The 24,241-nt window shown below is 46.3% G+C and overlaps 5 protein-coding genes across 5 annotated transcripts; 4 read left to right on the top strand and 1 right to left on the bottom strand.

The window, feature by feature from the left end:
• Nucleotides 1-407: 407 nt before the first annotated feature.
• Nucleotides 408-2,688, top strand: F4812DRAFT_80944 (6-phosphogluconate dehydrogenase, decarboxylating). Its single transcript, XM_047939457.1, has 2 exons — nucleotides 408-1,403; nucleotides 1,480-2,688. The coding sequence occupies exons 1-2, from the start codon at nucleotides 839-841 to the stop codon at nucleotides 2,448-2,450; spliced, it is 1,536 nt and encodes a 511-aa protein (XP_047788809.1). The 5' UTR covers nucleotides 408-838; the 3' UTR covers nucleotides 2,451-2,688.
• Nucleotides 2,689-13,120: 10,432 nt separating this feature from the next.
• F4812DRAFT_460763 (uncharacterized protein) lies at nucleotides 13,121-15,242 on the top strand (the record flags this gene model as incomplete). The annotated part of the gene is made up of 2 exons (XM_047937745.1): nucleotides 13,121-13,526; nucleotides 13,588-15,242. 2 exons carry the CDS (start codon nucleotides 13,121-13,123, stop codon nucleotides 15,240-15,242), a joined length of 2,061 nt encoding a protein of 686 aa, XP_047788808.1.
• A 96-nt stretch (nucleotides 15,243-15,338) lies between these two features.
• F4812DRAFT_80663 (uncharacterized protein) lies at nucleotides 15,339-16,179 on the top strand. Its single transcript, XM_047939456.1, has 3 exons — nucleotides 15,339-15,511; nucleotides 15,585-16,030; nucleotides 16,100-16,179. Exons 1-2 carry the CDS (start codon nucleotides 15,435-15,437, stop codon nucleotides 15,922-15,924), a joined length of 417 nt encoding a protein of 138 aa, XP_047788807.1. The 5' UTR covers nucleotides 15,339-15,434; the 3' UTR covers nucleotides 15,925-16,030; nucleotides 16,100-16,179.
• A 2,019-nt stretch (nucleotides 16,180-18,198) lies between these two features.
• Nucleotides 18,199-20,137, bottom strand: F4812DRAFT_465756 (uncharacterized protein; the record flags this gene model as incomplete). The annotated part of the gene is made up of 6 exons (XM_047938482.1): nucleotides 18,199-18,336; nucleotides 18,401-18,470; nucleotides 18,531-19,621; nucleotides 19,684-19,727; nucleotides 19,784-20,037; nucleotides 20,091-20,137. The coding sequence occupies 6 exons, from the start codon at nucleotides 20,135-20,137 to the stop codon at nucleotides 18,199-18,201; spliced, it is 1,644 nt and encodes a 547-aa protein (XP_047788806.1).
• Nucleotides 20,138-20,534: 397 nt separating this feature from the next.
• Nucleotides 20,535-23,532, top strand: F4812DRAFT_465752 (uncharacterized protein; the record flags this gene model as incomplete). Its single annotated transcript, XM_047938481.1, has 3 exons — nucleotides 20,535-21,543; nucleotides 21,646-22,898; nucleotides 22,980-23,532. 3 exons carry the CDS (start codon nucleotides 20,535-20,537, stop codon nucleotides 23,277-23,279), a joined length of 2,562 nt encoding a protein of 853 aa, XP_047788805.1. The 3' UTR covers nucleotides 23,280-23,532.
• Nucleotides 23,533-24,241: the final 709 nt, after the last annotated feature.

The following is a 24,241-nucleotide window of genomic DNA, read 5'->3' as shown; positions in this document are numbered from 1 at the left end:
TTAGTAGTTGGGTCGGTGACGACCAGCGAATCCCCGGTGTTGTATGTTTTCTTTTTCGTCTTTTTTTATATTCTTTTTTTTTCTTTCATATTCTTTTTTGTTTTATTACTTAATGAACAGACAGGTGGACGATATCAAACATTAACTGTGTAATTATCATTGTGAGGTGTCATTCTCTTTAGTGTACGACTTATAATTTTTAGTAGAACTTATATTGGGACAGATTCATAACGTGAAGATATTTCTATGTTTCTATGAAGAGATTACCAGGGTTTCTTAAAGCTTTGACCACGTTGGACTGCAGCGCCATCATTGATTGATAGTACAGCGTTTGATTGGTCAATCTGAGGTTACCTCATCAAATGCTAGATTCAAATGCCGCTCTCCTATAGATAACCCTATGTCGTTATGGGTGTAATGAAGGAGAGCAAACAGATGTTAGTATCAGAGTGGTCACATAAACGGCAATACTAAATCGTAAATGGTAGCAAACCTGATGGAGCTCGATTTGATCTCAAGATATAACACAACATCTGACATAAGTATGTTGTAATTGACCCAACCGGCGATGACATTGGAGAGCACAGTGGTGATGTAAGAGATTATCGGAAATAACTTGACAACATACCTTTTATTAATCATTCCATCTTCCCGAACCTTTTGGTTAATAAATCGTATTTAGCTTTGAAAGGTGGCATTAGTACAACACAATACATACAATAGACCATTGCTCAAGTCCTAATTATTAACCAGCTTGTAACCTGTCACCTCTGTATTAACTGTTTACAGCGATTTTCTATTAAATAATACCCAGTACAAATTCTCAAACCTCTATACGATGGCCCCGAATCCAGACATTAGTCAAATTAAGCGAATAGGCATCGTCGGGGCCGGTAACATGGGCACGATGATGTCCCTCGGCTTCTCCGAACACGGCCTCGACGTTTCCATATGGGACGTCTCGGAAAAGAATGTCGACCGAGCTCGCGAGATGGCCAAGAAGACGAAGACGCTGAAGGGCAAGATTGACCACTTCAAGGACATCCACAAGTTCACCAAGAGCTTGGATTCCCAGCCGCGGAAGATCTTCATCTTCTCCATCACCCACGGCTTGCCCGCCGACTCGGTCTTGGAGAAGATCAGGGACGACCTGAAGGAGGGCGATATCATACTCGACGGCGGTAACGAGAATTATCGTAACACAGAACGGCGGCAGAAGGAACTAGAGTCGAAAGGCGTCAAATGGATCGGCATGGGGGTTAGTGGTGGCTATCAGTCGGCTAGGCGTGGGCCAAGTATGTCGCCAGGAGGTGACCGAGAAGCCATTGAGTTCGTCCTTCCCCTTCTAGAGAAATTCGCCGCCAAGTCCCCGGTTGATGGCAGACCGTGCGTTCAGTATATGGGTAAGTGGTATACGTGGCGTTCCTCTACCACACTCTCCTAGATCACGGCCAAAGGCTAAACACTCATCATGCGTAGGTCCTCGCGGAGCCGGCCACTATGTGAAAATGGTGCATAATGGAATCGAAAACGGCATGCTCTCCGCCGTCTGCGAAGCGTGGAATCTTCTGCACAAGTCCCTCGGGCTCTCGTACGACGAGATAGGGAAGATTTTCGAGAAATGGAATTCCGAGGGCGAACTAAAGAACACCTACCTGATCCAGATCGGTGCGGAGATATGCCAGAAGAGGAAGACACCGGAGGGCGACCAGAACGGCGAGGACGGATATGTCCTGGACGACGTTCTTGATAAGGTCGTGCAGGACGACGATAACTCCGAGGGCACCTTGTTCTGGACGGTGATGGACGCAGCGAATCGACACGTCGCGGCGCCGACGATTGCGGCTGGCCACTTCTTCCGCGTGGCTAGCGGGAACCGGGCGCAAAGGTTAAAAGTCGTCAAGAATCTCGATATTCCGAAGCCGCAGCGCGCAGACGTAAAGGACAAGTACAGTATAATTGAGAATCTGCGCAGAGCGGTCTATGCGTCCTTCCTGTGCTCGTTCTGCCAGGGCCTCGAGCTCATTGCGCGGGCATCGAAGGACGAAGGCTGGGGTGTCAATCTAGGAAAGTGTATCCGGATCTGGAGAGCTGGTTGCATCATCCAGGAGGACTATATCGCCGATATGCTCGAGCCGATTCTGCTTAACGCGGAAGAGTCCATCATGAACATGAAGCTGATCGACGAGGTGGCTGCCGACCTACGGAAGAACTTTGATGCACTGAAGGAGACTACGCTGAAGGCCATCGAGTGGGATAACTACGTCCCTGCTATCAGCGCTAGTCTTGAGTATATCAAGTACGTCGGGGGAGGAATGCTAGCGACGCAGTTTATGGAGGCGGAGATGGACTTCTTCGGCGCGCACGCTTACGACAGACCGAATGTGAGGGGAGAAGATCCCGGAAAACCTTCAAAGGGGGCCCATCACTATGAATGGCGTCCTGCTTGAGCCTGGTGAGAAGAGGTGTAATATCAAAAGGTGTCTATTGTACGGTATATGCGCCCGAGTTCCTGTTATCTCGGGAATACCTGAATTGGATCGTGAAACGAAGGGCCTGGACAGAGGAAACTAGGATCCGAACCATGTTACACGAATTAATGATAGCCAGAGCATGTATCAAGATATAATTACGAGGCAGCCATTTTTAAGCGAAGAAATTTCATATCATTGATGTCAGAGGTACACCGTACTATATCTCGCAGCTTGACGTTATATTGGTGCCAGAACTGGCATACGCTCCTTATTCAGAGTGAACGACTAAGAAGAGGCACCTTTTCTTACAAACACATTGCTAGCTTGAAAGAATCAACGTGAATCCCAGTGTATGTCGTTACGAGTATCTGCCTAAACAAGCAAATCAATATCAGACAGCTTGACCCAATATAAAAATTGCTTGATGATCGATTACTTCGATCTCACTATTAGATGGTCAAAGAGCACAGGAATAGTCATGAGTTTGTTTTTGTGAGGTACCAATATTTCATTTCACCTAGGCGTTTGACCTGAATGCCTGATAGCCTGATGAGGCCAAAACTACGCACTCCATTTCAACAGTAAATATCTCCCGAAGGTAGAATATTTGTTGAGATGGCGATATTGCTGACAGACGTGCTTAGTTGCCACTTACACGTACTCATAACCTATACCAGCCTATTCATATGTAATTCGCGTTTCGCGGTTCACAGCCGTGTGGCCTAGCAGTATGACTCAAGCCCTAGTACTCTTAATGAAATCTATACACAAGGGTGTCGTTGTGAATTCATGCCAACTTAAGACCATAAGCTGGTGAGTCATCACCGGACCTTTTTTTCTTTTTCTTTTCTATCAAAGTTTGGCGCGATACATTCTGCTACCTCCAACACAGGCAACATAAACATTTCTCGGCCCGAGGGAACCCTCCTAGTGCAAATCCCTTGTTTTGCCAACGGCATCGAGTCACGGATGGAATAGACGTTGCTTCCATGTCTGGGTAAGGGTACACCGCCTCGAGGATGCTAGCAATATGGAATCACCACCTATATTGGGATCACAAGGAGAGGTAGATTGCCACACTAGGTATCCAACCCCCCGAAAAAGTTAGTTTTTTTTCGGCGTACGGACTCCCGCTAGGCAGCAAGCCCCGTTCTCATTCCTCCAAACGGATCCCATACCAATCTTAGGGTTACCTAGTAGGTAGGTAGATGCTGACCGTAGGATCACGATGGTCTCCTAGCCAACCATACACAAAGTTTAAAGTTTTCCAGTCAAGAGACCTTCCCCGCGAGCTCTGATAGCCTCTAGATCTTGATCTCTTAGATGACTGGATACATAGGATACCTACCTCATACTTAACCTTAGGAGGTACGTATGTCTTTCGCCTCCGTCAGCCAGTCAACTTCGACCGCGAGAAAGCTGCGATATCCTCTTAAAGCCGAGAAGACCTTTTCTAAATGGCTCACGTACTAGGGAGAGACATCGTTGATACTGTCCATCAGCTTACTGGTGGGGCTGTGAATCATAAGGGGGGAGAAGGCGGGTGGGGTTGCGAAGCGCGTTCGCGGAACAACGGGCGAGCCTTGCGGCGCATGAGCGATGACTTCCCCGCATAATTTCGGGATCATGTGGTTTCGCGCGGGCGTATCGTGTACGTGTATGTATGTGCGATCCCTCGTCCTGGTTGACGTTCCGAGGTAGGTATGTAAGTAAAAGGTACGTAGGGCTTTGTGTGCCTGGCCGGCATCTCAGAGTTAGCTCCTACATTAGATCGTGTTAATTATATTTGCCTTCGCCGCAGTGCTAATTCTGGCTTCGGCCACTCGCTTTACACGGGAGAACCAAGCCGAATGAAACAAGACTGGGGACTTCGGGGCTGAAAAGGATCGCATCGTATCGCCGGTTTTTTCTTTTCTTTTCTTTTTTATTTTTTTATTTATTCCTGCTTACGTTCACTTTACCTGCCTTGCCAGCTGGTACACCGTCCAGTACCTTGTGCGTACTGATCCCTTGGGCGCGATCCAATACGCTATGGATAGAAGATATACCTAGTAGCTTACTGGCTTATGCGATGCCACCGGTGATGGATCTTTTGGGAGGCTGGACGACAGGGCGTACTCTATGTAGAGATCAGGAATAACGCTCGGCCATTCTTTAGATTGGAACTTGGGGGTAAATTAGGTACGCATCAACTTGTATAACATGCTATTGTTACTCTTAGGTACCTAGGTAAATATAGAAATAAATGATGTTGGGTCTGCAAAGAGGAAAGTTACACATTTGATATCATCTCACAGCAACATCACCATAGGATCATGATCACAGTGGCACCGCAGCAATTTGGATTATACTAGTTGGGGTTCTTGCTTTAGCACAATTGGTGGTGAAATGGAAAGGCGCCTCACCGAGATGGCTGTCGCATGCGATTGTCTCAGCCATCTGTAAAATAGGAGAAATACTACGCTATGTATGTAGGCAGGCCAATAAATATTTACTACGTAGGACTCAGCCCTCAGATGGATGGCTTGAACTCCTTTATAATCCATCCAATGATTATCTATTAGGTGACCTTGGTTCTCCTAAGATGGTAATGAGAGCCTTCATTGCTGCCTACCAAGGGGGTTTTCCCTGAGATACGGAGTTGGATCGCTCCCGTTAGGTATTTTCGTCTCAGAATTACAGCCAGTACACGAGGACCGAAGCTTACTACAAAGCACAGACCGGTCGTTATTCACGCGGGGGCTACCTAGGTGCCGTAAAGCAACTTCATATGCTGGGTTCTAAAACTTGACCATCGAAGACATCGAAAAAAAAAAAAGAATTAAAAAATTAAGAAGGATTAGGATTATCTGTTCAGACACCTGTTCGAATACGTACAACACACAACACATGGGCCTCTTCCCCATGTGTGTATGGATGTAAATGTATGTAATACGTTACGTACTTCTGCTTAACGCTACCTATCAACACGAGGCATTGGTCAGCCATAATTAAAAATCATCAAGTATATTATGTCACCTGATGAAGATAGACGCTTTGGGGCTTCGATGATTCCCTATTGATAACACGTTATACCCCCGCCATAAAATATTATATCCCCTTGAGGTAGTGGAAAGGTAGCTAATCAAACCCTGTAGCATTGCAGAGTTATTCATGCGTACCTAAAGTGATCTGTCAGCCAGCGATCCTCATTAGGCCTTCAGTCTAACCTACATCGGATGCAACTAACCAAGGTCGGGCTCTTCGGGAGAGCGCAAGAGACAAAATCTCCGTATTTCTTATCTAGATTCGGGCCCCTCCTAATAACTAAGCGTAATCTCTTTAAGAAAAAATTAATAAGAAAAAAAAAATTAATAAGTCAAACACAGCCTACGGCGCTTGTTAATGTAGCCGAAATGTGGAAATCTTGGGACGTCTAAAGCCGTCCCTAGGTCCGGAAGCTTGGCTCGCCCCCTCTGGTTTGTCGGATTAAGTTGTGGACTTAATGATTGAGCGACGGAATGGGTTGGGGTCCAAGCCTCCCGGATGACAAATATAGTAAAACAATAAGTTATATTATATTAGTTATATCATATATTATATCATATGATGTTCTATTATGTTATTGCTCGTAATTCAGAGAGAAAAAGAAAAAAAAGAAGTCGTCGAAAACTGCGAAACGCGCAATCGTCTGGTCTGTGTTGAAGGCGGTGCTTCTTTAAGACCCATCCGGGCTGCCTGCAAGTCCATTATTCTAGCAATGCGGGGAACGCATGGAGACGGAGAAGGCGAAGATACACAAGGGGATCCTGAATTATCTCCCTCAGTAAGCAGCCCTGGGAGATAAGGCTTGTCGTAATCGATAAAACTGAGCCTCTGTCAAAGCCGCGAGATGTAAGAAGTGTTGTACATAGTTTAGGGAGCTATGGTTACAAGAGGTGGCACGAACACATGCCACCAAGCTGAGTTCCATGTTTCACACGCTGGCGATGAATAAGAAGAAAAATGTCTCGGAGATATTGTCTACATCTTGTCAAGAAGTTACGTGAGGTAGGATATACATCTTGGAAGAGTAAAGTGTCTCCCTATGATGTACCTGAAATTATGAACTGTCAACGAGGATCAACCCCTCCATAAGGCGAAAGTAGAGGTTATTGGATGCGGGTGGGATTGGGCAGTGCAGAATGTTCATTTAACCCGTTCCGACGGACTTCTATTGGATAGCTCATGAAAGGGTAGGACATAAATCGGAAGTGTTTTTTTTTAAAGGGGGAGGGGGCTGTCATGTACTGTGTAGGTAGTGTATAGCAATAGTAATAGCAGCGCATATCACCACCGTCGAAATAGTCTGGAAGTTCACCCATTTCTAAGTTACTGGTCGACCGAAGTGCCATGTGATCATATATCGATGTCGGGCCAGGAACCACGTTGTGCCGAAGGATTTTAGTTGATTCTCGAAACAAATGCCCAGAAAGAAGTTGTTACCATATTCTAATGTAGATGTGAATATGGTGTACATACATACAGCAGGTAGTTAACGCATCTTCAGAACTTAATTACGTATAGCTCGTAAACGCCATGATCCACCATTGGTGTAGATAGAATCCAATTAGCTGCCGAATGGAATTGTCGGAAGAAAGCGGAGTGCATGCGCATACAGTTACCTCGTCCAACGTAAGTCTCCCCTCTTCTGTGTATTGTATTGTACAATAATCCGTACCGTAGCGCCATATTGATAACATGACGGTTTCTCATCTAAGAACCCGCGCGGTAATTGATGATGATGAATTCATAGGAGTTGGTCGACCAATATGAGTCTTATGTATTATGTATTATGAGAGTCTCATGATGAAACTCTGATCTGACTGTAAAAGAAAGGTTTGCCGCCCTACCGCATACCTACCTACCTACCTAAGGTAGTAGAAGAACTAGAGTGCCCAAAGTGCGTGGCTTATCGTCGCGCTTGTTCTTCTTGGCCTCTCCCCGACCTGAGCGGTGGTGCCTTACATACTATTAGTACCTGATATTGGTCTCGTGGGGTTAAGAACTTCCAAAACTTGCCTCCAGGACTCTTGCGTACCCATTCTATACCGCCTAGTCATCATCAGTTGATTCGTGCTTGAGTACCTAATTTTTCTAAACGTTTTCTTGGGGGATAAAATTCCGATATGACCTGTGGAAAAAGTTTTCACGTCCAACATCTAGCGAAACAACAATCTTACAAAGTGTACATGATAGTGTTACTCCGATTTCGCGCTGGATCACGAAGTAGGTCTCGCTTAAGTCCGGGCTCTTCTGGTTCGTGATACTTGGCGGATCATTGGAGTCGAAGGCTTTGTTTTAGCCAAGTATGCAAATTCGAGTTGAGTCATCGCAGCGGTGCTTGGGCGATAAATTGTATTTAATTGGCCGACGGGTTAAGGGTGTGATCATGGTAGAGGGCTAAATCTGCGGAAAACGAGGTTTTGTTTCGCAATGGCCTCGCCATCCCTGCTGATACATTTGATTGCGCATGGCAAGTGGTGACAATCATACCTTATTTGTTAACCACCCCCTCTAATCCCCCAACTGAACCGCTTAGAAGGGTAGCTAAAAGGGTAGCTTAAAGGGTAGCGTAGCAGGCTGATTTCGCCAAACGAGCTTGTCGTCATTGGGGAGCCAACGACGATAATTGTTTAGATATCAGCCTCGAGTTTTGTCCTCAAGTACGTACCTTGCTACGATACATTATCAAATTCAAATTTAATTGGGTGAATAGTCTGGGCTATGCCTAAGGTGGTATGTTCTGAGGCCTTTGGAAGGTTTTAATTTGTTGATATAAGTGGAGAGAGTACTGTAGCAAGTTCGCAACGAGGACATACGAAGTACCCGTGGACATAGGCTTGCAAAGGCGGCCTTTCTACGCCCGTGTGTGCTGCGCGCAAAATACTATAGAATAATATTTATACCACGATAAAAGCTTTCCGTAGCATCTCGGTGCTTGGGCGAGGTTCGGTAAGCTCTTTAGGCATTATATTATTTGAGAAAGGCAGATAGTTGTGCGTGTTAGCGGTGAAGCAGTTTCGATTCTCAGCTGAAAAAAATATTGAGGTTTTTTTTTTCTGTTTTGGTGATACTTTTAGCCTGCACGCCATTCGCTGTTTTATTATGGTACGAGCCGTCAAAATAAGTACCTAAGACTAATATTCCTTTCACGAATCTTTCTCGGCGGATATGAGGACTACATAAATTCAATTTGGGAATTATTCTAATACTCATTTCAATGAATATACAAGATAATTCGGTAAAGTTATGCGGATAGCAAAATGACCTGCTTGGTAGTGGAATAGGCACTTTGTGGACGCCATTCTGGGAGGTCATGATGATCTGATTCCAATTACGCATCTTAGATATCATAAAATAATCCTCTTGGGAGGTACTTACCTCACTTAAGAGGCGAAATGGATTAAAGCGAAGATGATTTGCTAAGACGGCTTGCTAAGTGCATCTCATCGCCTCATCTCGCGTTTGGTCACCTCACAAATATCCATTTCTTGCTCAAGAAACATACAACGCATTTAAACTGTCATTTGAGATATGACCAGAGCATCGTAGTCGTAAACAATGAGTGGCTGATTTCATTTAGCAAACCAAGCAACCCAGGCAACGCGAGGCTTGCCCGAGCTGCGCCCGATAGAAGACCCCGGCTTTTCTGGTGGGCCAACGTGTATTTTGGGCAAGTTGACCCGCCACTGAGTTACAAAAGACGGGATCCATACGGATGACTCCTATCCGAAACAAGTAATGGCAGTCTACGCGGTGGCAGAGAGCAGCTTGTGGCAAGCAGCAAAGCAGCAATGACACAATATTTCGATGTACGGTAACTAACTGCACCAATCCCGACTGAGCAATCTCGCAGATACTCGACCACAGGCTGTTTATTTACAGCGCAAATAAACAAGGCTTGCAAGAAAAAGATGAAAGTAGGTAGTAATAGAGACTGAGAAAGCATGTAACTACCTTAACCATATAAAGATTTGAGGCAAAAGTCGACTTACCTATGTCTAGGCTGACAGGACTTATGGAAGGGTGTGTGACTCGTCTCGCGCAGGGAAACCATCTAGAAACAAGACAAGGGCCCAATCACATTTAGCTCAAAAAGAATGTTAGCAGCAACTTTTAAATACGAATTACTCGTGACGGATACCCTTTATCAAAATTTCATGCAGGCTGGTGTTGGACAAGGGGAGTTGGTTGCGTTGATGTATCCGAGGCGATGGCACTGGACGTTTCCAGACCAGAGTTCCAGAGTTATTTGGAGTCCATCCCTTGTCAGCCATGTCGGCTTCACCCTGAGAGAAGGGAAAAGTGACGATGTTACACTGAATTACCACTGCCAGTGAAGAAGTCCCGCTGCCGCTCCCGCTGCCGCCGCCCTTTCGGTGGCGACGAACCAAACTAACTGCCCGAAGCAAACTTCGCATAGAGCCTGACTGCCTTTTCTACTATTCTGATTTCATAGAGCGCCTCGCAGGAGTAGCAACTGCAAGGTGGGCAGGCGGGCCACGGCCAAAGCGGACATAGAAATTGAATCGCAACCTCGCAACCTATACCCGACTATGGACTAATGAGTAGCTGGCCACTAAGGAAGCTAGCTAGCTATATATTTCCTCGGCAAATATAGCGTGATCGATGGTAGTAAATGGCCGAGTAACTGGCGACGAAACCAACCTGCCACCAGGCTTAATGTAGGTGGCCGTCCAGCTAATAAATATCATCACGTACATGTTTGGCTGATTATTAGTGGTAGAAGATAGGCTTGCTGCAAGACGGAATGGGAAAGGGGAAAGGAACTTATGGAGGAGGAGAATAATGACGAGGGATGTGTTGATGGAGGGGGAGTGGTGGGAGGGTGTGGTTGGTGCAGCGGAGGGGATGATGGATGACTCTTTCATTAACTTGCCATCGTCCCGTTGTCGAACAGAAGGCTACCCTTACCTTTTCTTTCAAGTTTTGCTGGCCCCTTGGCACCTTAGCGGTAGGCTTAGTTGCGATGGATTGGCTAAAGCCTGTTCCTAATCTGGTATTATTCAAAGTCTTGAAACCTTCAAAACTTTGAAAACCTTTGGAGGGGATGGCTTCAGATGCTTAGGTACCTTTCATGGTACCTAGTGTACCTGGTGTAGGTACCTACCTAGGTTAAGTATGTCCAAGCCAAATCCTTGCTCGCTGCAGTTGATGGCACATTAGGTACGCATGTACAGCTGTAGATGCTTAGGTGCATATCTCCAACGTGGCCAATCACGAAATTGGTTCTAATGTCTTTGACCAATCAAAGAATCGACTCTAATGCCTCTGTCCAATAAGAGGGAGGCGCCAGCACCGAGAAGAGAATTGACTATTCCCGATCTAGGGCTAAGGGGGTGGGATTTGTACATTATGAAGTGCATACCTAATGTATGTGGAGTGCGTCTTTACAACCAAAAAGAGGAAGAGAGCAAAAAAAAGGCAAAATACCCCCAGCCTTGCACATAGTTTATCTAGGTACTGAGTGGCTCGTCCTAACTCCACTAACCTTTTTTTTTTATCCAATTGAATAAATAGAACTGAGATACAAAAAGTGGGACAAGCATAGTCACCAAGCCTGGTCTGATTTTATGCCCATATCCTAAGCAAGCTTAATCCCCCCAGTGTGCTGCCGACTGGATTTTACGTTGTGTTTTGTTATTCAAAACTCATCGGTGCCCCAAGCGTCGGCTACCTTTTTCCCATTTCCTTTTTTCTCTTATCGAACAAGGCCGCCGCAATGTTCGATTTGAAGATCTAGACGACGACAAGGCGACTTTCTTGAAAGTCTGCTCCCAAGTAATATTGTAAAAGACCAATATTCAAAGCGAATAGTCTCTTACTATTTAATTCCTTTTTATATTCAATTTTACTGTTTTTTAAACGATTTCTCGCGTCTCCTCTTCTGAAGCCTCTCTACTCTCTCCCACTATCTCGCTTTCGATTCGCAGTGGCATTGACTTGCACTCCTGCTATCCGAAAGAATATATAAAAAGAATAAAAAAGGGAAAAAAGGAAGATATTTAACGAAGCGATTCAAATATCAAAACCTAAAAAAAGTTGCGCTCCAATGCAAAGTTAACAGTCCTACGACAATTATTACTATTATTCCTCCCTTTTCCTAGACCAACGCAACGCCACATGAATATTTGAGATTACTCACTCAAAGAACACGCCGTTTGCATCATTTACGACTCACGTTGCCTATCTAATTGTACAGATATTATTGTTCGTCTTAAAAAAAAAAGAATTTCCATCTCCTCTCAGCCCTTTGTTCTTTGGTCAATCGCCACTGCCTCTTTTTTGGATCTGGACCCATTCCCAGGCTTCCACGCTTGTGACCGTCATTTTTCCTTGCAACGTGCTAGTTCAAGGTTGGGAGTCACTCGGGAGACCCATTTTATACAGTCTATATTCGGCACCTGCGTTCGTCGGCACAAGTCTAGCCACCTAAGCCATCCTATCCTAGCTTACCTTACAGCGGGTCCGGGGTTTTTTTTCTCTTTCAGCACCTCAGCCCTCAGTTAGGTGTTAGGTACCTCGGAAAGCACCTACCACCCCCCTAAAAGGTTCAGCAAAGACCACCTGTACAACAGCCCACATAGCGGTAATGATCGGAGTCTTCGCCACCTCACACCTGCAAAAGAGTCATCACATAGGTACCCAAAGGCCACTTTAGAACTAGACGGGCACCCTGTCACTTTTCGCCTTCACTTTCGTCTTTCATCCTTGGATTCGGAACACGCGACTCATCGACCCTCTCCGCTCCCTCTTGAATTCGTACCGTACATACATACAAACATACATACATACATTGTCGCCTGGTTCGCCTCTGGTATGACTTCAATTTAAAAGGACTCGGAGTCGTCCCAACTTTTCTACCGATCTTAAGGGATTAATAGTCCGCATATGCGCACTTTGCCGGTAGCAGATTAGTGGTTGCAGCCTATGTTGTACCTTGCATAATCCGATCTCACGCAGCTTTCGACGAGACAAGAAACTCAAGTCCCCAATTGTAGCCAATCCGACGTCAACTCAATTATTCGAGTCGCGCCTACTCCGATAGTTGATTAATTCGATTAACATACACGATATTACACTGTACACGATATACCCGCGATAACACGTCTCAAATCCTAACCCGCTGCGACAAACCGCAACCCGCTGCAACTCGCAGCAACTCGCACCGACTCTCACTTCCGATAATCCTTTCCCTTCTTCTTTTCCTGTATTACCTTTAGTCCAGTAGCCGCTCAGCTCGATGCAGATCTAGCTGGTGCGACTACTGTCACTACCTTCAAATCTTTGTTTCCTTAGTAGAAACAAATAAACCACAACATGCAGCTTGCGATAGCCATTTCCTCTACTCCAGTCGTCCGTCTCGCTAAGTCTTCCGGTTTGATCGTTCGTGAAAATCTGGTTACTAGCACTTGTGTCTAGAAACCATCTTTTTTCTCCGACTTCTTGATCGCCTCATAACAGCAGTATATGTTGTTGTGAAGCTTCTTACTCGATAAGATTTCACGATCTGTTTCGGTATAACGATCTAATCGGTTGACTCTGCTTAACGGGCGACTGGAGGTTTTAGTTTCGTAAAGATCTTTACCTCCTACTCTTCCAAGATGATGTGCAGCGAACACGATTCGCTGGATTTTATCAATTCCTCCCAAAATGGACCTTATAGTTCTTCGATAGCCTCTTCCGCCTCTTCGTCCTCAGCCTCGGTCTGGTCTGAAACTTCATCTCAGGCCTCTGATGATACCTCCATCTCCGTATACACTTCCGACGCATCAGAACGATGCGATTCTTACACCCCTACTCGGCAATCTATGCCGACCCGATCTGATATTTTATGCAACCATGTTCCACCTGTCTGTTGGCCAGGACAACCGCAACAAGCCGGTGTTTCACAAGAACTCCGGAGGAATCCGCGCCGTACCAGTAGCAGCGCGACGTCCAGGACTGGATGCCCTCCGTCTCTAGTCCGCCAAAGCGATCGAAAGGTCAATTTTGTCGATAGCCTCGTCGGTAAGCAGTAACGATATATTCCCCTTTAACCCATATTCTCTTGCTCAACTCCCTCCCTTAGATTCATCGACGCAGATAGTTGAAGCAATTTGGCCACTGTCTTCCGTTTTTCACCGGCAGGAGCTTGGCAACAAGGCCGTGCTACCACTACGGACTTTTATCCAAGAAACGTTGCGCCGCTCACGTACGAGCTATTCTACGTTGCAAGTTGCGCTGTATTATTTAATATTGATCAGACCTCATGTTCCTAATCACGATTTCACTATGGAGCAACCCGACGAGGTTCATGCGAACCGGGTGCTGCAGTGTGGTCGTCGAATGTTCCTTGCTGCTCTAATTCTTGCTTCCAAGTATCTACAAGACCGAAACTACTCGGCGCGAGCTTGGAGCAAGATTTCAGGGCTCGCAACACAAGAAATTAACCAAAATGAGATGGCATTCTTAATTGCTGTAAAGTGGAAGCTCCATATCACGGATGATGTCTTCAAGCGTTGGACGGAAATTGTACTGAGGCACACACCACCACAACCTCCATCCGGTTCTGTTTGTTCTCAGATCTCAGAGCAACAAAATCAAGATTGGAAGAACTTGATTCTACGGCTTGAGCCGGGGTTGGGCAATATCGAAGAGCTTATTCCGCTAAGTCCTCTCACAATTAAAGCAAAGGACTCGACGCCGGTTCCGTCTCTGCCGAGCCTTTGCGGACAGGTGGATAAGTTAACGTATACGAGTGACGCAGCTACGCCGAAGACTTACAATATTCCATTCGTCATGGAGCCTGCACCCGCTCCTGTAAATACTCCGGGTCGTCCCGCTCCGGCTCTAGGTCTGCTTCCTACTCCTCGCCTCACACCGCAATCAATTGGGTTTAGCACTCCCGCCGCAAGTACCGCTACTTGTCTCCTTAGTAGTAAAGGCTCGATGGGTTACGCTATGGCACAAGCTGCAAACGTAACTGCTTCGCAAAACCTGGATAGGTGGCCTGGATCTCTCAGTTCCTCACCTCTCAGTTACGTTTTCACACGTCGCTCGTCTCTTGCTAATTCTATTTCGACGGCTTCTTCGCCAGAATCGATGATATCTGACTCGTCACGAACGTCTCGCTCATCCTCGATCTCATCAGCTTCGTCATTGGCCAGCGCGCCGTCCACCAAATTGGATGTTCAGGCGCGATGCCGATACGCGAAGTTGTGTAGTGAAAGGTATAGCTTAAGAACAATCATCGCTTCAGTGCCAGAAGACTACGAAGAGAATTGTGTTACATCCTCTCCCGAATCTTACACCGGCCCGGTCAGTAAGGATTTGGTGCAAATGTCATTGGAAACCCCATTGGCCAGAGGATGTGAATTGGACGAAACGGCGAATGCTGCCAGGGTTTTACAGCAACTCCATTCCCAGCTTCAAAACTGTCACCCGCAGCCTCGCTCTTCTACCAAGCCTGGTTCAAAGCGTAGCCGACCATTGTCAATCGATAACTCGCTCCAAGAGAATGTGCGTGAAATTCTAGGCAGCCAGTGCTACGAAAAGGAACGTCCGGGTGTTACGGCCTGTGGTCTCCCGACTCCGGAATCGGGAAACCAACGGACGCCAGTTCTATCAAATGGAGGCCGGAAGCGGATGTGCTGCTCGTACGATGCCCGGCCGTTTATTCCTTCCATCCACCCTGCAGTCGGTGGTCCCGGTGGACCAGGAATGTGGGAAGGCATCTTAAATTAGAAGCTATTCAATGAGCTACCACTCATTGCAGACCCCACTACAAAACAACCTTTGTGACAATATTCAACTATTTCCTTTGTTTACATCGGGAGAGGTTCGACAGTTCGTGATACCACATCCATATCTGGAAGTCACATAGTCTATAGAGAACCCTGACGATGGCCAAAGCCCGGGCGAAAAGCTATTTTCACAATGCATGCATTTCCAGGATCACAACATATCGGGGCTGGTAAGGTGGGTAGTTGTTTGTGTACGAATGAACAAGGGAGGTGCGTTATTCTTTGTAATGGTGTTCAGGGGGGTAATCATAGTGGTGTTGAAGAGTAAATAATGGCTAGGCAGTGGCGGTTACAGCCGCACCCACGGAATCAAGACAGGCGACTCGAGGAGAAAAAAAAAAGGCAATGTTAGCACTACGTGCGACGTCTCGAGCCGACCGTATCATACTCAAATATTCTTGTCTTTGCTTGGTTTTTACGACCAACGATATCGTACCCGCGAACCCGCCGAACGATATTTGGCAACCGTCGAAAAGCGGGCGCCGTTTGTCCTTCGACTTAGTAGCTACGAGAAGCGCACAGGCATCTTAGTTTTCTACTTACCTGAGCCTGAAAAGGTGTTGCGCCATCGAGTATCAAAGAACTTCGAGTACCAAAAGAAGCAGTTTGCTAGAGAGCTTTGAGAGAACACAACCTCGCAGATAGTATTGAATTTTCAAATAAGCTTCGAGTCGGAAACCAGAAGAAAAAAAAATCACCAGCTTTTTCGATAGCTATTGTTGAGTGCAAGTTTGTTTGTCTTTGTCTTCATATTCGTGCAAGATGGCATTGAGTTACTGACTGTTGAGATCTGAGAAGTGTGGATCGAAGAAAGAGAAAGACGAGATCGTTCCCTGCCCCCGTCCCCGTCCCCGTTTATCCGTCACATACATTACAACTACTCTTTCGACGTTGAGTCGATATACCAGATCAGGGTTTCCCCTCACCCCCTTGTTTACTAATGTGAGGCAGGTCGAGTGCACATGAATTTGGTGAATGAGCGAAGCTTACTTTGTGGGCCGGTCAGTGAGTCATCGATAATAGAAAAAGGAGCTGAAGTCTTTTTGCTCTGTTTAGGTACCTGTTATTGGAGCTGTTAGTTGCTGAACCAACCCAACCGACCAATCCGCGTCCCTGAGCCCTACCCAACCAGAGACAGCTAATTGCCACTTTAGGCAATTTTACACCGCTAAGGAACCCCTGGCAGCCAATCACAGCTAGTGAAGTAGCCTTGGCCCTGGTATACGTAAGTTCAGTACCCCGTTTTTGTAACTTGAACCCTCGTGAACGGATGCGTGCTTCCAGGCGCGAATGACACGCGCGCCTAATGCGCTGGCCAATTATGGGGCAGCGTGAGTTCAACAGGAAGGCTGGACTATTTACGACACGTTTGTCTATCTGCCTATTTTTATTATTAGTAAAGTAAGTTGATTTCGATATTAATGCGGCTATGTTATAAGTGGTCTGAGCCCGCGGTCCCCAGTCCCCAGTCCCCACAACATCTGCAGATACAAGCATTGTCGTGTTTATGTGCTGCCCACCTGGGTGCTTGAGGTGTACGGACATAAATCATAATATAAGGGGTAGGTTAAACTTTCCCTGTTGGCGGTGCCTTTGACAAAGCAATGGGTATTTAAACCCCGTTCCCAGATCTTATTGGCAAAACTATTTCATACGAGCATTCAGCGCATATATACTAGGTAGGTACCTATCTTATTAGTCACGTATCTGAATACCCAGTTGGAAGCGCGAGTGGAGATGTAACTATACGTAACCCAACCCTCTTCCTTGGGTTTAACGCTTGGTAAACCTTGAGAGGTAAGTGTCTATGTCAGGTAGAGGTTTATGCCCTTGATGGATGTCATATAGGTAGGTAGGTAGTGATGTAGTGTACCTATTCGGTTAAACTTAGTGTTAAACTTAGTAGTAACATTGGCCTTCTATTCTCTTACGAGGAAACTGGCGACACTTTACACAACATATTCCATATATCCCTGTATCGCCATATATCTCTGATAGTTTAGCAGGTGGCATGGTAGTGGTAGCATCTATTGGTATATTCATATACTAAGGTTAGGGGTAAGGATACCCTTTTTATAGGTGTTGTATCTACCTACCGGCTATTCTGAGAGGCAGCCCTATTGTCTCCTGACCCATTTACAATTAACTCTTCAGTGGTATCATAACAACAGCATGAGTGATAGGCTAGAGTTGAGTTAGAATAGATGCCCGGCCTTGTCTAAGATGTTTGATCTGTTAAGCGGAGTGTCTAATCAACCCTGATGCTTTTCCCTTTTTCTATAGTCAAAGTCGAAAAGTACCCGGCCCACCTAGAAATTTGCACCAAAACAACCATTTTGCTACTTTGTCACTCTGCAATATCTTTACCAATAAAAGTGATGAAAATAAAAGCTTAAATCTAACTTGTAGGGATTCGAGTTAGATACATCTTTTGTGTACAAAGGTTTCTGGTGCACTCAAAATCCGTGAAGTTAGGTATCCTGGTGCAGAGTTGACTTATCTTAGTCTTTTGTATGGGAAAAAAAAAAAGGTCGACTTGAGTCAACTTTCAACTAGGATTGCTCTACTCATTTTGGGGTTTTTAAATAAGAGCTTGGTACAAAGGCTTTAGTTCTTTCAGATATCTATATCCTAGAATTAACAGCATATATTTATGACTTTTATTCGTAAAGCTATTGCAGAGTGTCAAGGCTGAGTTTTGGTGAGGTGGGTCGGATAGTTTTGGACCATTACTGTACTTTGATCTAATAGTGGTCATGGGAAATACGTGTTAGGTGCTCGTATTTAAGCATTATCAAATTTGGGGGCATACATAGTAAATCTTACTTGTTTCCTTGCAACAGTCATAAACTTAGACACCTTAAGTTAGGAACCTGGCATCCAACACAGGAGGTACACTAAGTGTATAGGGTGTACCTTAACTGGAAAGCGCCTGAGTCGATAGCATCATCGCTTTTGCCGTGGTAACTGTCTTTCGCGAGGACGAACTTGCTTTCCACTAGCCAGTAACCCCAATTCCAAACCTCCTTGACTACCTGTGTTTGGAGCTCTTTGACGTGGTGCTCTCATCGTTACGCGGGCCTGCCTTGTACCACTTACAGTCACCAATGACTTTTGGTAGTCCTCGCCTTCGTTAACTAGAGGCGTACTACAACCTACTAGTATTATTCTGCTACCAGTCAGTAATTTACAATTTACCGGGATCGCTATATTAGCCAGAATAACCGACCTGATAACAGTATTGATATTCCGCGCGGAGAAGTCGTCGAACATCTTCAGTAACCTCGAAGGCCAAAATGTTGACAATCCGTCTTGGTGCTGGGATAATACTTCAACATCAACAAAGATATAAAGCTGCGGGATACCTTCAAGGGACGATGCAAGTACATTAACCCAATCATCCTCGGTTCTCGCAGCACGGTAAGCCGCAAGAAGCGCACTTAGATCCTCATCAGTATGGATCTTCTTGTTGAGGGTGATGGCCTGGGGAATGAGATATCTGAGCAGATCGACGGTGGACACGTCGTCTATGGATGTTGCTTCGTTCCTACCGGTTCCTTTTAGGACCCATATCACTGGGACCTCAGCCTCCCGAAGCATCGCGATAGATCGAACACAGAAGTTCTGCATGTGCAGCCGTACCTGACTGGGCCCTTTCACCATCACTAAGGAAGAGAGCCGGCTACTGTTCCAGTCTTGGATTTTCTTGTTCAACCAGAACGCCGGCCTTCGGTGCGAGGCTCTCTGGAGATATCTATCCGATGAGACCAGTGATGATTTGAGTATCTCCACTGGGTCGGGGAGAGGAGTTGAGGTAAGAGCACCGAGGACCTGATGTAGTTGATCTAATGAGAGGCGCTGCCGGGTCTGGATCTTCGCCGGTGTGCCAATGCATTGCCTGTTGATAATCAAGGCCCGTAACTCCTCGATTTTGTTGCTCAACTGGTCCATACGTTGCTTATTTTCATGGGAACTCTCTAGCGCGGCCATGTGCATATCTCGCAGCTCGGCATAGCTGCTAAATGCAGCCAATTGATACATATATTTGGATAGTGCAACTATAGTGTTCTGTATATCGTTCCAATATAGTTCGGCTGGTCGTGTGATTGAGTGTAGTGCGCGTTTTATCCGGCTTTCCTGGTACCACTTGAGCGCTCGCAGTAGGAACTCCAAGATTTGAGCGTAGATGGCAACGATCACACGCTTGATGTGTGGTATAGGATATAACTCTCTGACGAGTTCTGCAAGGGGCAGAACACCAGCGATGTCGCTCAGCCCAGTAGAAAGTTTGTAAATAAGTTTTTCATGGGTTGTCACGGCCTATATTTTCCGCATGAGACGTTGTTCTGATTCATCGGGTTGATAGGAAACTTCTCACGCACAACGAATAGAAACTTTATGGCACCCCAGCCTAAGGCTGCGTATTCTACGCAATGTAAGAGGTTGCTATACTAAGGCTTAAGGGAGAAGAGTGATACCTACCGGGATGCGATGAAACGAGTACATCTATGATACCCTCATAATGATGTATCGTCTCCGACACCCTGATAAGCGCCCTTCGAACTTTCGAGTCCCCTTTGTCCTTTTCATACTGGCGGCGGGCGTCTATGACTGTTTGAAAGACGGATTGAAGATCGTTATGATTAGAGTTGACAATCCATTCCCTTTTCGACTGATCTCCCGATGACTCGGCTGAAAAGGCATCCAAAGCTTCTTTGAACACGTTCTGGGCATTACTATGGATGCGCCGAGTCAATGCCAAATCTTGTTGAGGGTAGTATTCACTAACATTTCTGCTCCAGGAGGAGCTGTATACCAGCTTCTAAAATCATCCATCAGTTATAAATAATCAAAGACCGGAGACAATAGAAGATACAAATACAGAATGGAGGATGAATTCAAAATTCTTGGATTTACCATAATATGAGGTTAGGTACCTAACCTATCAATACCTAGGTAGGTACCAGGTAGGCAATGCATACGACTCGTCCGTATAAGCAAATGATAGCTCTCGTTTCTGCTTATATACAGGGGGGTTCGACGTCACAATCGTGTGTACTTAGGTACAGTACACAGTAACGCTCCTCTCTACTTTTCTACTCACTGATAGGGCGACAGAGAGAGGAGCTGAGCTTGATACCTGGCAGCCCAAGGCGGGAAATGACTCACTCTGACGCGGGGAATTAATTCGAGAGAACAATCTTCTATCTAAATTCCTCTTCAAAGAAAAGCTATGGACCTATATTTGCATTTATTCTCGGACCAGGCCTCTCGAAACCAGCAGCTAGAGGAAGACGACGACAGTGGAGGACAAAAAGAAGATCGTAAATACAAACACAGGAAGCATCCAGCGCAAGTACAGAGTACCATTTCAGCCGACCGCACCGGCGACAGCGTATACCAACGCACAGCTCAAATATTCCAGGCTATACTACCTACCGTCAGAAAGGGGCAAGAATCCAAAGATCAACAAGATATATCAAGTCACAATAACGGAGAATTACTCCCGCCTGTCATAAGAAAACGTACATCCCGTAAAGGGAACTTCATAAAAAACCAAGATATGGCTACGCAGAACCCAGCGCTTAGAAGCCTCGACGGCCCTGATACCCGTACTACCAACTCAGAAGCAGGAGCAGGTCTCGTCCCGCATCCCACATTAAGCAGCTGTATTCTTTCAATATCAGAAGTATCAGCTTCGCCAGAGGGATGCAGTACCGCAGATCTATCGGCTTTGAGAAGGAATCTAGAGAGCTTGAAAGCATCCCTGGTAGAATCCCGCACAACTGAGGCGCTTCCATCACCAGAGCCGAGATGCCAGATGATATACCGCGTGAACACTCCAGATAACTCTTCTCGCATGTACCTTGACCAACCACAGTGGACAGAGGGTGATGATGAAAGCAGCGACACTTTGATAGGCAGTCTCGCAATACAGAGTACCCAGTCATATCTGGACCGGCATCCAGAAGTGTGCTTCGACGTATACCGAGACTTTTCTATCCCTGAATCAGGCCAAAAGGATGTTAATAATACATCATCCGTACCAAAACACGACTCAGAGACGATAGAGACAACCTCTACAGCTTTGAAATCTGCTCTTATGAAGTTCATACAATTCTGTGGTTTCGTTAGAGACGCTACGGGTAGTATAAATGCTCTAGGTCATGATTCTGCTACTATTCAGGACTTGAACAGGCTTTCAGCTCCGTATCTAGCCTTTTACCATGGCTCAAGACAAGGTATCGATCCATTCCTCAAGTCGTTAGACCACTCATAGGGGAAGCAATTCCGGTTATTATTTGACTATGTTTTGTCTCACTATGGACATGAGTATAATGAAGTCAAGAAAATCATTGACAGCGGCAAAATTACGAGGCGATGCTTCAAATACATTTTTAAACCCGGTGATGTGGTGGTTCAGAAAGAAGCTAGTGAAGTAAGGGGCCTTCTATGCAGTTCCTGGGTTACCGAAGAACTAGTTGAAGATACCAACAAGATATTTCTAAAGGATAAGGCATCAAAAGTACGATACACTCTCATGGCCCGTCATTGGAATTTCAATGGTGTGTTTTCATGTAATAACGATGCACTAATATGGGAAACGGATGCCAACAACAACTCTCAGTTGGAAATTGATAGCTTGAGCGTGTGTCCTTTAGCTTTTGCCGGCAAAAGCCTAGCAGACAAACTGCGGCGCAGGGGGGAACGCATTTGGAAGTGTCGTACAAAGTGCCTGGTCTCATACCATGAGGATTCTACTCGGGAGTCACATTACTCGGATGATGAAAGGTACATGATCGATATGGCAGTATATCGAGAATTGCATAAACCTAAAACAAATTCTGATAGTACCCTCCGGAACATCAAGGAGGACTTAGGGACGGATGATCTTGGATCTGGAGCAATGAAACGAGATGGCCCGCCTTCAACCGAGTTCCTGTACTTACTGCCTATGATGATCAAGGGCTTTAACCTCAGGAAGAAGAAATGGGTAGACCTCAAGGTCGATAACATAGGCGATGTAGTATGGAACGAGATAGCTTTCGAGAGGCTCGTTCCCGAGGAAAAGACGAAAAGTTTGATTCGAGCCCTCGTCAGCGAACAGATCGAGACCACGAAGTCGACAGATCTCATCAGCGGTAAAGGGAACGGTTTGATAATGTTATTGCATGGAGGTCCAGGTACGGGTAAGACCCTGACAGCAGAGAGTGTAGCCGAGATTGCCCGGAAGCCCCTTTATCCCGTTACATGCGGCGATATTGGAACAGAACCGGAAGACGTTGAAAACTACCTCGAGTCCGTTTTGCACCTCGGCAAGACCTGGGAGTGTGTCGTCCTTCTTGACGAGGCCGACGTATTTCTCGAACAGCGCAGCCTCCAGGATCTCCACCGAAACGCCCTGGTATCCGTGTTCCTTCGAGTACTGGAGTATTACGAGGGAATATTGATTTTAACAAGCAACAGAGTCGGCACTTTCGACGAGGCATTCAAATCGCGTATTCAGTTGGCTATTCACTATAGCGATCTCAGTTTCTACCAACGCACCGAGATCTGGAAGAATTTCATCTCGCGTCTCGAGGATATAGAAGAAGAGGTTGGTGCCTATTCAACATATTAACTACGACTATAAAGCAGCTTGAGGTTGAGGTCTTTCGCTAATCATATCATGGAACAGGAGATGGATGCCGCCGACCTAAGGGATAATATCGAGAACCTGGCCCAGTTCAAGATGAACGGAAGAGAAATACGGAACGCCATCACGAACGCGCGGCAGTACACCCGATGGCAACGAAAGCAGCAACGGAACCCGGCAAATTGCAAGCTTGACTACTCGAAGATGAAGCTCATCATCGACACTTCTATCAAGTTCGATGATTACATCAAGGAATTAAACGGAGAGTATGAAAACGTTGCGGTGGACGAGGGCTTACGGGCAGAACAGAGAAAGAATATGTCGACCTCTAAAGGCAAATAGAGGAAACCAACCTTAGGCACCCTACCTAGGTACCTAGGTAATTATCCGTTGCCTCTTGGATGATGAGAATGGTTATTTATGAGACTGAATCTGGACTGGCATACTTTATACCTTGGTGTTTTTCTTAGTATTTCCTTTATTATGTTAGGTAGGTACATATATGTACCACGATCAATTGTCTTATGGGAAAATGAGCTATTTACACAGCGAGGGCGCCCCTAGAGAATGAATAATACCTATACACGGGGTTAGAAATCTGAATGACTCGCATATTTTCCGATCATTTCTAAAAATACAGCTCGTAGATGCGGTGACCGCTTCACAAGTCCTATTTATGTAGATCTCGCGCTTTCTTATCTTCGCCGCCAAGCTGCCACATGCAGGAAGGTTGCATTAATTCATTGGCCTGCAGTAAGTGATCTTCCCGTATTATTCCCTCTCTACAAAAACAGGATTTGAAAGGAGAAAACTCACAGACTTAGGTCGGGAAGGCGGGTAGATCCAGCTAATCAATCACGCCCACCATGCCGGCGCTCGAAACACCACAACACAGCATCCCAGAGACCGGCCTCGAGCAAGACAAGAACGGGCCCTCGCCGCCCAAAGCCAGTCTCCTCCTAGCCCTGCCCACCGAGATCCGCCTCGAGATCTTCACGCACCTCCTCGTGCTACCGGCGGACGCGCCCCCTGCCCCGCCTACGCCGCATCTAACGGCCCCGTGCTTTCCGCCCGCCTCGCCGGCCTCATCACGCGCTTTTACGTCTACGTGCGCCTGGGTATCGAGCCGGGCTATGACCGCGCGCAGGCGGCGGAGCAGCTGAGCAATAAGGAGGAGGTCATTCTCCATCCCTGTCAAGTCGGTATGTGATATGAACCCCCAATCTGGGGCGGGGGGGGGGGGGGGGGCGGGGCGGCGGCGGGGGGGGGGGGGGCGGGGGGGGGGGGGGGGGGGGGGGCGGGGG

The sequence above is a fragment of the Daldinia caldariorum genome, assembly GCF_022478825.1.
Source record: "Daldinia caldariorum strain CBS 122874 unplaced genomic scaffold F4812scaffold_12, whole genome shotgun sequence".
In the NCBI taxonomy this organism is placed as follows: domain Eukaryota; kingdom Fungi; phylum Ascomycota; class Sordariomycetes; order Xylariales; family Hypoxylaceae; genus Daldinia; species Daldinia caldariorum.
Note: the sequence above shows the minus strand (reverse complement) of the source record. Positions and strands in the feature narration are given on the sequence as shown.

Excerpts from the sequence above, each read along its gene's own strand:
- F4812DRAFT_80944 (XM_047939457.1), top strand. The coding sequence starts at position 839 with ATGGCCCCGAATCCAGACATTAGTCAAATTAAGCGAATAGGCATCGTC. Across the intron at positions 1,404-1,479 it reads ACCGTGCGTTCAGTATATGG|GTCCTCGCGGAGCCGGCCAC; the intron begins GTAAGTGGTATA and ends CATCATGCGTAG.
- F4812DRAFT_80663 (XM_047939456.1), top strand. The coding sequence starts at position 15,435 with ATGCATGCATTTCCAGGATCACAACATATCGGGGCTGGTAAGGTGGGT. Across the intron at positions 15,512-15,584 it reads TGTACGAATGAACAAGGGAG|TGGCGGTTACAGCCGCACCC; the intron begins GTGCGTTATTCT and ends ATGGCTAGGCAG.